The following is a 12,150-nucleotide window of genomic DNA, read 5'->3' as shown; positions in this document are numbered from 1 at the left end:
AGATTTGGATGTATTAGCTAGTCAGCCTAATAACCCTGTACAGACTGTATTGATTTTCTAGGAGAGAGTTTATGAACTAAATAAACTTGGGGTTGGTGTCTTAATAAACTGCTTCTCTCAGTCTGTCACATTTAGTTACGGAGCTGTGCAGTTTAGGGGGAAAAAAGGCTAATTCTGTTACAGATTGTTCACAGCAGGGTCTCCAAATTAGCCCTTTGTTTTGTAATGCCACCTTGCTTGGGCTCGCTTTGAGCACATTTCTCAGTTTTGCCCTAATGAGTTGCAACACTGATAATGTGGCTGATGATCTTTCATTGATTTCACTATCACTTGCTTGTCTGGTAATTGATCCGTTGCTGAGCCTCTAGTTAATTATATCGGCTTTGACATGGCCCAGTCCACGGGGAATTTCAAGTCTTGCAGAATAACAGTTTTAATAAAAGAGTCTATTACTGCAGGTGCTTGCTGCTGCATGCCAGTTGATTTTTGTGTTGTTAGTGTGTGTGTGGGGTCGGGGGTAGGATACTTGGGAAAGAAGAGGACTGCAGGACTGATAGAAAAAAGGGGTGGGGGCTAGAAAAAGAGGAAGAGGGCGTGAAGGAGGGGGAGAAAGAGACAAGGAGAGGGCGAGTGAGAGGCGAGAGAGAACACACAGGCAAAAAAACACACAGGCAAAGTGATACAACAGAGCCTGAGTGGAAGGAGGAGGAAGCTTGCTATTGACAGTGTCCTTAAGCCTCCCACAAATAACAGCCATTAGTGGGAAGGTCAGGAGCTGAGCAGGCAGCTTGACTGAGGCACTGAGTGCCACTTCAGAAATCAAGAGGCTAGCAAATTTTAGAGGGAGTTTAAGTGGGTAATAGCTAGCAGTAAAGGTACAGTCACTGTTGACAATTGACTCGTAGGGGCTTTTCCTGCCCTCCCCCCAGCAAGAATATTTTTATTGACCACAGGTGGACTTAATATATTTTAAGGCAACAATTCTTTGGGTTCTTGTTTGTTTCCTCTCAGATATTGAATTTGCTTCTTTTGAGACTTTTTTGTGCTTAATGGTGGTGAACTGGAGGGAAGTTTAACAGAAAAGCTTTCAGGAGATGTCGGTTCTAGAGGGGAAGGCACATTTGTGTCAACATAGTGTACGTTTTCTCATCTTTTCTCATTGTCCACTAATGACACAGAGCTGCCACTGAAGCTCTTTTCTGTTTCTTTTGTTGTTTCAGAGAGTAAGGTTTATTGTTATTCTTGAGTTAAGAAGGAGCAAGGAGAGTGGTACATTTGTCCTCGATATTTGTAGGTGGTTGAAGATTAATGTTCCTTACATTTTAAGTTTAGGAAGGATGGCTTTTTCCTGTTGACTACTTTTATGAGATGGCATGAATTTAGCTTTCCGTTTTGAAGTTACTGTTTATGTACAGAGCGTTTTGTTCAGTGCTGCTTTTCCATAAATAAGGCAGACAAACACTATCTAATAAATAGGTGAATAGTTCTAAGACTTGTTTAATTAAAAATATGACATGTTATCAAGAGTATATTTCATCAGGCAGGAAAATGTTATAGAATTTTCCACAGAGATCTTGAATAAAAAATGGAGTTTTTATATTGACTTTTTGCCTGAAATGGGACAGGCTTTTTTTGTTTATCTTTTTCTTTTCTTATGATTTGAAAGGATATTGCAGATGCTTCATCTAGGAACTTTAACAATGGATTTTTTTTCTACTTTTGAGCTTTAAGAAAAGGTATACTTTTTTCCTTTGCCATTCAGTTTCTCATTACTTAACATCCAGTTTAGTAATTAATAGCCTCAGGTACTAGATATTAAATAGTATATGTTTATATTTGGCAGATGTTTATTGTGCATCTTCTATGTTATAAAAACTGCTAGGCTTATTTACTTACTCTTCAGAGTATAAGGTCACATCTCTCTGTATGTTATTTAGGAGTTTCTATATGGTTATAAATAGCCAAGCACATACGATACGACTTTCAGGAGCTAACATTTAGACCATAACTGAGCCAACTTTACATTCTCTTACAGCTGAATATTTTACTTTCTTCAGTGTAATTAAAAAAATATTTACGTATCACAGTTTTACAAATGTTAAAGCAAAGACTGGTGTATGTTAAAGCAAAGACTGGTGTCAGATATTATGTGTTATATCGGAAAGCATTGTTGAGAAAAATTCCCGGGGAAGGGCCCTAGCTTCTCCTCGCCCCGTGCACCGTGATTGTGGTGCTGCCTGGAGTGTGCATAAGTGTGTATCTATCTGTATATCTGGAGAGGGGTTAGTGCAGGGTGTCATTTGGTGCCTGACAGTGGAACAGTGCAGTTGACTCTTAGCTCTGCTATCCAATGACATGCAGTGGCTGAGAGTTTGAAGCTGATGGTTGGGTCTCCAGTGCTGCCTGCACACCTGACAGGCAGCTGTTAAACTAAGCAAAGGCAAGCTTGGGGAGTCACAATCTATGCATAAATGATAGGGATATCTGTGCAGAAGGTGCGAAAGAAGCTCTGACCCCCTCCCTCCCCCAAATCTCCCCCTTCCCAAATGAAATGCACAGTTCAGCCAGCTTCTTAACTACACTACACTCCTGCTACTGGCTGCCAAGAGGCTCAAAAAATCCACCTTCACTTTTCAGTCAGAAGAGGCAGAAGTGGATGTGAGAGAAAGAGACACACAGAGAGACAGAGAGCCAAGGAGGGCAAGAGACTTGACTTTAAGAGACTCCTGTACTGACAACTCCATGCAGTTCGGAACCAGAACGACTACGGCTGAACCAGGGTTCATGGGGACATGGCAAAACGCTGATACTAACCTCTTATTCAGAATGTCCCAACAGGTAAGTTTCTTTCTTTCTTTCTTTCTTTTTATTTTTTTATTTTTAAGAAACCTTGAATTGTTATGGGCACTTTTGTTTCTGGTGTTTTTCTTTCTAAATATTTTTAAAAATGCGGTCACTTCCTAGTTAGGCTCTGTTTTGTCATAACTGTGTTACTGGAATGTGCAGGGTTACTTCATGGTTTCCCTAAGGGCGTCTTAAAAGAAAAAGGGGAAAGGATACTGAAGTAAAAGAAAGCAGAGACATTTTTGAAAAGTTTCACAGTACAGCCTGGGTCAGGGGAAGACTTAATTTATTTCTTTGTTTTCTGTTAAGAATGAAAAAAGCCACCACCCAACAAACATATCTTTCTATCAATATGAATCACTTCGTCCAAAGTGTCTGCTCTCTCGGAGTAGGTTCTGCAACCTAAAAAACAGTAATAAAATCTAGGGGCCCCTCAGAACAGCCCTACTGACTTCATGTGGCTGGAGGCACCTTCGTTCAGACCTGAGAAGAGAGAGGAGGCTGTGCAGGCTTGGCTGCCAGCGCCGAGGGTTGCTGGAGGAGTCGGCGTGCGTGGCGGGCTGTGCTGCTCGGTCCTTGCTCCTCGCTCCTCTGCTCCGCTCCTCCTCGCCAGCCAGCCCTCTGCGCCCGCCCTTGCGTTCCCTTCGCCGGCTCCGGCCCGCTCTCCCGCCCGCCCGCCCGCCGGCGCACTCACTCGGGCGCAGCCTCGGCGTCTTCCCCAGAGCCGCTCCTCCGTCCCGGCCGCGCTGGAGGCGTTCGGCTTTCTGGCTCTGCTGGGAAAGCCGACGTGGTAGCGCGAGGCCATCGGTTACTGATAATTAATCACTGGAGCCGGCGGCTCGTACCATGCGCTCCGTGATACGCGCCCTGTGCGCCGGGCTTCTCTTGCACAATTGCTGGCTCCTTGGCTCCGCGGGGGAGCGAGGGTGAGAGGAAGCGAAGGGGACACAACCCAGAAACTTTCATCTTGGATTGTGCTCAAGTGAGGGAGGGAAGTTCCCTGGTGCCTCCCTCCTAGACACGTCTTGCTTTTCCAAAGCCTACACCAAGCCCACACAAAGCAAGTTAGTTTGATATTATCCACACAGCACGAAAGTACTATTGACAAGTATACTTGGATTTTAAGTTGATGGTGGTTAAGAAATATTGTGCCACTCATGAGGAAAAAAAATACTGCAACTGCTTTCTTTTTTTTAAAAAAAAAACAAAACCCTTTGTACGAGTTCACGAAAATTAAATACTTTCAGTTAGATATTTAAAGTTGTTGATAATAAAAAAAACAATTTGCTAGGCTATAAACTGCTACAAGTTTAGAAATACATTTGCAAGAGATAATACCTACAACCAGGGTTTTGTAGCATTTAGCTAGAGAACAGTTTTAGCACACAATTCTAGATGGGATAAGTGCATTTGAATAAGGTGTATTTTGACATATCCTGTAGAGGGACCCTGATTACTGCTGATACAGTAAGCTGGGATTTAAATGCAATCAACATAAACCCAATAAGTAACTCTTCATGTGCAATTTCCCATTCTTTCAAGTGAAAAGTTCATTTCCACATAGAGATGCTCCTTGTCACTACAGAGTGCTATGAGAGGTGTTTTCTGCGACGCATTCCTGCCTGGGTGGCTTTCTCATAGCTGGAATGCAGAGTGTTTTCGCTAACCTTAGTACCAAATAACTTGTGCCTCACTTTTAAAATTAGATGTCACCTTCAGGGTTTTCCTTGAGTTAGTGGAGGCCGTGTGTGTGTGTGTGTGTGTGTGTGTGTGTGTGTGTGTGAGAGAAGGGAACATTGGCTTAGGTCTCCCTCTAGCTAGAAAAGAGTTAATAAAACCAGATAGAGATAATGATCAATTGATAAATGGCTATTGAGCCACATAGATGGTGTTAGATTGCTTATTTGGCACTAGCCCATTTCCAAGTAGATTTGAATCTAAGGAGATTTTGTCATGGAAAACATTTTAGCTAAAAAACAAATAAATGACGGGTCAGAATTAGGAAAATTTATGATATCTTTGATCCAGCTATCTGTGTGGATATTTTGTGTGTACCTGTGTGTGCATATATGTGTAATGGTGAGCATCAGTGACTATATGGAGAGAACAGAAATGTAGGGAACTAATTTATGCTTAATTGATGCTATTAAAAGTATATAATATTATGCTATTTATGAAATAAAGTAGTACAACAAAGGGAGAGAAATCACAGTTTTAAATATGTTTATTTTTTGGTTTTGATGTAGTTAGCAATCACTCCTACCCCCCCAACTCACCTTTTTCTATCATGGTCACTAAATGTTTGCCTCTTGTGCATTTTTGGAAAGTATGTAAGAGAGGATATGAGCTTACATGTTTTTTCTTTTCAAGATGACATTTTAGTTTGTATAAATATTACATAAACTTAAGTTCAAACTATGTAAGTGAAAGTATGTGTGCTGTTCATATTTAATATGTTTGTTTTTCTTACCTATAATTCATCAGCAATGCTGATTCAGCACGTGTGTGTGTGTGTGTGAGAGAGAGAGACTTACTGAAATTATATCTCTGATATCTCTTGAAGCCAGCCATTTCAATGAATATTACTTTCAATATATACAGTTAAGCCAGCTTTTGTTACAGGTAAAAGTTTTTCCAATTTAATCAAATATGTAGAATTCTGTATATCTCATTTCTGAGGCATCATAAAGAGGTTTCTCTAGATTATGATTATTTTATTTCTAAGTAATATTTACTTAGCTTATGAAATGAATAAAATTTATTGGGTTATATTTCTTATAAAGTTTTCTTTAATAGTATAAAAACTAATATTTTCCTGATTATTTAGACATTTGAAAAGTCTGACTAGTAGGGCTGCTAATAAAAGCTTTCAAAACTGAGTTACAGATAATTTACCACCAGTACTTAACTACAGAAAAACTTGTGGGAAATGTCTCATGAATACTGAAATTTAATAATCTGGTTTTATGTGTTCTATAAGTAAACTGGGAAGTAGGGATACAAAAATCTTTGTCTTTTGTTTCATATGAACAAAGTTGGATCTGCTTAAATGTATATCTTTCATTCTGTCTAATAGTAACAAACATCATAGTCTGAAGCCAATTTAGATTTAGTGGCATTAAGTATGTGCCCCTAAAGTTCAAGTTAAGACTATTTGACTGCAGTTTCCTGTGCCTGTACATTTTTTCTTCTATATTGAAGTATGATTTTCTCAAATTATTTCTATGTATATGGCTGAATATTTAAGAACCTTAAAGGGTATGACACTTGTGTAAAGGGAGTTCTTCTTTGGATCAGTTTGATCAGTGACAGGTGGAGAATGAACCTTATTTTGCCTATTTTAGTTTCACAAGGTACTGTTAAAAGCAAAAAATAAGGCTTGCTTTTTGAAGTTTTTTTTTTAAAATCACACTTGATGCAATTTTTCTATTTGTATAAATATTCTATGCATTTGAGAGAATAGTAAATAAAATTCTTGTAGCTATCTCAAGGGATGTAATAGTCCAGTCTATTTAAAAATCTTTTCAGAAAGGAAACCATACAGGTAAACAGCTATAGCCCACATTTAATGTGTTACTAGAGACATTTACCTTTTGTTATTGACGAGGTATATTTAACCTGTTTCAAATAAAATGTAGATCCCTTAATAAGGTCTTTTTTCATACTTGAATGAAATACTAAGTTAGAATTATAAATGACTCTGTGCATCATTATGTAGTAATTTAGGATTCACCCGATGATGTAACAAAATTAACAACATAATTTCATTGTGAAACTGTGTCTTATTAAAGAACAACTGTCTGACATTCTCTTACAGTTGCTTTATTTAACTTCATGCAAATATTATTAGTAGTGACATTTTTCTATTGTGCATTAGATTCTCTCATTAGCATGATGTGTTAGTTATCACCAGAGAAATCATTTTCTAGATAGGTGAGGGGCAAACCAAGAAAGCTAAAAATTAAATCAACGATTTACATTAATACCAGAGCGTCTGCTCACCAGAGATATGACAGAGTAAAAGCAAACTTTCTTACTAATATAAAAATCTAGCACCTTTCAGAGAAATGATAAATAAAATATATTATAAGAAATGTATAATAACATTGCTAGAATCCATTTAAAAGAGTGCTCAATATGAATTTTCTTCAAGAATTTTTTTTTCTATTCATATAGGCCACCAATCTCAGTTTCTGGAATCTATATTTTTAAATGAAAATGGTTTTGTTCCTACCCCCAATTTTTCTGAGTATTTATTCACTAGTCATTTAAAAGGCATATATATAGTATTACGAGTCAGATGCCTAATTGTACATAGTGGTTTGGGTCTTCTTTATAGTTCATACAACACATTTTTATTCCAAACTCTGTCCCACTCAAATAGATATCCCTTTTTACATAGGATGTATATTCTTATTTAATCAAAGTCCTGAGTAAAGCAGTTGATAGTTAATGGTCTTTGAAAACGACTTTCATTGCCAGGCGTCATCCATCCCTAGCTTGCTTTCTGCAGTTTTCTCCTTTTTACTCCCTTCCTTACAGTTAATGTGTTTGGATGATCTTGTCTTACTGAAAAAGGATTAAATTGACTAAACTTGTGGTCTTAATGCTGAAATAAATATTTATATTATATTAAGAGACATGCAGTTTTAGCCTGTTGAATTACTAGGCTACTACCTCCAATTTAGGCCCCTCTTAATTTGAGTGGTAATGTTATATTTGAATTATAGACATATATTCAAATATAATTCTCAGTATATTTTCTGATAACATAACACTAAAGTAGGAATATTTGGGTATTTGTATTTGTTAAGATACAAATTGTAGGATAGAGATAGGTGCTTGGTTTTGTCCTAAACTTTGAAGGTCTGTAGATAACATGCAGACGGAACATAAGAGATACTGTCTCATTTGTAATGCAGTGGGAAAGTAATAGTTTATGTATGTGGTATTCTATGTACATGTAAGCAATGCAGATAAAGCATGCACAAACATTCTCAGATACGTATTTTGTATATGTTAAAAATCTGTGCACAAATTTGAAGTTTATTTTCAACATGATTCATTTAAATGAATTTGAACACAGTAGGTGATCATTTTGAAATTATTTAATTTTCTCACCTTTCTGTCATCTGCAAACAGGTCCATTATGTTTGTGTAATTTGTAAAGCCTTTTGCTAAGGTGAGCCAAGTAACCGCAGTTGAAAAATAAATCCCTCTAAGGTGCAGATATCTTATCTATAATTGTAGGTATTTTTTATAATTATATTTATGAGTATATATTCACATTCACTGATAAATCCAATTATTCATGCATAGCTCTATGGAAATCTGATTAATGCAGTGACAGGACAGATTTGGGCTACCACAGCAGCACATCCTCCCACTCCCATGTCAGGGTTAAGAGCCGCGGCAAATCCTCCCTAACTAATTAGATGCTGAGTAAGGCATCTCTGAGAAGTTGGGGCTGAAGCAAATGGGTCACAACCAAAGCAGGATTGCAAGGACTCCAGTGATAGTGAAAGCATTCAAGTTTGCCAGGTCGTTGTGACACAGGGAGCTGATTCCAAAGGAACAGTCCGTTACAGATAGTGAGCTGGCGTCATCCACTTGAATGAAAAACACAAATTCTAGTGCCTCCCTCTCTCTACCTTGTATGCCTTACACACACTCAAAGAAAGTGGCATTGGGTGTCTGCCGTTATCTATCTGCAAAGCTTTTGAGAGGATTTTCCTTTATAAACGTGAATAGCTAATGATTCTGTGCAGCTCAAGAGGTATTTTCTGAACTTGGCACTCTAGATTAGCACATATATCAAAAGGAAAGAGGAAAAGAAATTGGAATTTGCTTTTACCTTGTGTCCATAATTTGAACCATGGTCTTTGAATCAATCTAGGAATTAACTCCTTTTTCCCCAAAGAGTGCTGCCAGAGAACTTTGTGGTTGTAGGAAAAAAACAGAGTGAATCGGGTGGGTTGACTTTTTCAGTGAAAGAAATTTTTGTGGGATTCCCTGCTTGTTGTTGTCCAAAAAACATGGAATACAATGGTTCCAAGATTTCCTTTCACGTGAGGTTTGGAGCCTGGTTTGTTATGTGTGTAGAAATAATTCGCCGTTTGAAAATCCTCTTGTACCTTTGGTGGTACGCTTTTGTGGTCTGTTTATGGTGCGGCTCAGTGACCACCCTTCTCCAGGCCTTGGTCAGAAGATTGGGGGTCCTAGGAAATGCTGGATCTCGCTACTGTCTGCCAAAGCTCATGCCATTTTTTATTTCCAGAAAAGCAACTGGCTTCTACATATTGCTGGGCGATCTTCATCTACTGAAAGATCCCAGAGACAGGGAGAAAGGGAGTCAAAGACCCTTTCAAGAAACTCTGACATTTATTTTTAAGCTTTAGAGAAATAAAGGAAAAGAGACATAATTCAGGAACAACAGCCTTTATATCCTCATATAGAAACAAAACATTGGGTAATAGAGGGAATGTTTTCCTATAAGAAAAACTAGTAAAGATGTAGGAAAAATATGATGAAAAAAAATCTGCTAAGCAGCTCAAGGTCTAAGAAGTTTTAAAATGTGCAGATGACATCCCAGAAATGATGTCTGGGGCCATGACATCCAGGGTCTCCACATTTCCTCCTCATTGAGCCTGACCTGTACTGCCATCTTCCTCCCCAGGTTTAAAGAAAGTTTAACGAATAGGAAAAATAAAAGTATTGATTATTTTTTAATTTGTACATTCCCCTGTAGGAAGCCTCGCAGATTTCACAGTGTGCATTCAAACCCTCAGGTGAAAAATTTATGACTGGAGTTCATTTGGGTGAAGACAGTGTGCAGTGTCATTCTGTTCAAATGCTGTATGTAGCATTTCATGCCACAAAGTGCAGAGATCAGGGGAAGAGAGGAATCTCTGTATGTTTTCTTCATTCACAGAGCTTTCTTTAATGGAAATGCTTGTGGAAAAACAACACATTACTCAAACTGGCTAGTTTAGGAACCAGATTCTCAGCTTATTAATCATCATTCCAATTAAAAAAAAGAATTGATCCTTTAACAACAAAATAATATCCTTTTGTTTTTCTTTAATTAAGCCCATCAGTTTTTCATTTCTCTCTGTAAAGAAAATGAAAATAATCTTGAACAGTAGGAAGTTACTCATTGAAACAACTGATTCTCTTGAGCATATCTGACGTCTTATTTACTCAATACTTTTGAAGTGTAATGTTATTTCGCTACTGTCTTTAGGGTTTATGTGTCATTGAGTGGTGTTGATTTATAAATCTCATTCCTATTTGGTTGGCAGAAATTTGCTTAATGACCTAAATACAAGGTTATTCTGTTCCTATTTCCTTTCTCATAGAGGTAGTTTTTTTCTCACTTTATTCTCTTTTCTTCTCATCTCTGTTATTCTGAATTCCTCCTTACTTTCACTGGCCCTTTTTGCCCTAATAGAAGAGAATCAAAATGCACCTGAAACGCAGAAGTAATTGAATAAATACCCTTTTGCCAATACATCATTCTAGCAGAGGAATGAGAGAGAGGTGCCACCCTCAGGTGTGGTCCTCTGTGAGTGCTGACAGGACTGTCCCGAGTGTTGCTGTAGAAGGGTTCTTTAAGTAAGGGCATGATAAAAATGTGTAACCAGGGGCCCCGGCTTATCATTCAGAGGTGCTGAAAGGCAGCTCAATTTGATCCTTAGCCTGTATAAGAAAGTACTTAGATGAAGAGAGATTTTGCTTTTCTTTTTTCTTCTTTTAAAAACGTAATTTTTGGATTTATTATTTTATGCAGTTAGACTTCTACACGAGCTTATTTCCCTAGAAGAAGGAAAAGATACCAAGGGCAGTGCAGTAGGTTGGAGGGATGACTCTTTCAGACAAACTGCAGCTAATAAGAGTTAACGGAAACATTTAAAAAAGGAATTGAAATGATGATAGGGCCAGTATTAATGGATGGTATTATGAAATTAAAATTTAAAGCATGCAGTATACATAACACATGAGGAGGATTCACTCCTGTTTTGTATTTAATAAATTTTAACCCATTGTCTCACAAGGCATAGAGATTGTTAAAATTGACAAGACTGAAACATATTCTGTATGGGAAAGACATAGCTTTCAGTATTGTACCTGCTGTGCGTTTTTGAGACTGTCATGAATTTTTCAACTTTGTTAAGGTGTCCTTTAGTGGCTACTGGTTCTCTAGACAGTTCTTCAGAACTCACATTTTATGATCGGAGTGCCTGAACTGGGTGTCTGAAAAGAAAGATAGCAGGTTAGTGAATGTTTTACATGGCAACAAATAATTGCTTTTAGCTGGCTTAACATAATAACAAAACTAATATTAAAATGAGAATCTCCATTAGAAGGATTTAATAATTTTTTTTTCCCTTTCCATTAACATTTAAATCAAGAAGGATTTCATTGGTTTAAATCATTAGGGTGGCTATTTGGGACACCTGATCAGGCATAGATAAAGAAAGCTGCCCACTACTGTGCCCTCTGCCAGTGCTGGAGCTCAGTGGACTTGGCTGGGATGTCACCTGCAAGATATGGGGTGTAATTATACACTGAGCATATTCGTGAGAGTGTCCCTGAGTGAGAATGCCTGCAAACATTCTCTTTGTTGACCTCATGCCAGAACCTAACTTGAGGTCAGCGAGGTTAGCTGCTGTTTAATATTGCTTTTCTTTTAGTCTTTCTTTTTTAGATATAAATATTAGAGTACCAGAAAAAACCAAAACCAAAGTCTGGCTGTGAACTTTGTGGAAGGACTTATTGTCTTGCTCTGGGAAGTACTAAAAATCCCATATTGCCACATTACGGTAGTGCATTTATATGTAATGTGTAGACATGCAGAAAGTGTATGCCTGCTTCATTGGTTGGCGGTGACAATTAGGTGATTTAATTCTATGTAGGTTGAGGATTTGCTAATGGCTGCCTCAGAGGCAATGAGTGTGTATGGATGGCTTTCCCCAAAGAGGCATTCCCCATCCTAAGAATCTTGTAATTATTCCTTATACTATGCTATATAGCCTTTTTTCTTTCTTGACTATAGCTTTTTCGTGAAACTCAGTGTCATTCATTGGAAAATAGCATGATTGTTTCTTATTTTGTGAATAGCCATTTTCAACAAGTGGGAGACTACAGCTTACTTCCAATAAATTAGAATTACGCTAGGATAGAGACACCAGGATGATTCTCTCTGACTCAAATTTCAGATGTCTCATAATTTCCCTTTCTAGCCACTTTTCTTTGTTCTCTTGGACAACTTTGGAAAGTAATCATGGGACTGAATAGAGCTTAAAA

General features: G+C 37.9%; 1 protein-coding gene across 9 annotated transcripts in view; it reads left to right on the top strand.

The window, feature by feature from the left end:
- Positions 1-12,150, top strand: part of BNC2 (basonuclin zinc finger protein 2) — a 454,964-nt gene that overhangs the window by 142,045 nt on the left and 300,769 nt on the right. For all 9 annotated transcript variants that reach the window (XM_073021623.1, XM_073021622.1, XM_073021620.1 and 6 more), the window contains one exon: positions 2,638-2,838. In XM_073021623.1, the coding sequence (XP_072877724.1) occupies positions 2,638-2,838 (201 nt within the window). The remainder of the gene's footprint in view (positions 1-2,637; positions 2,839-12,150) is intronic.

This window comes from Chlorocebus sabaeus, chromosome 12 (assembly GCF_047675955.1).
Source record: "Chlorocebus sabaeus isolate Y175 chromosome 12, mChlSab1.0.hap1, whole genome shotgun sequence".
In the NCBI taxonomy this organism is placed as follows: domain Eukaryota; kingdom Metazoa; phylum Chordata; class Mammalia; order Primates; family Cercopithecidae; genus Chlorocebus; species Chlorocebus sabaeus.
The sequence above is the reverse complement of the archived record's forward strand: the minus strand, read 5'-3'. Positions and strand labels throughout refer to the sequence as shown.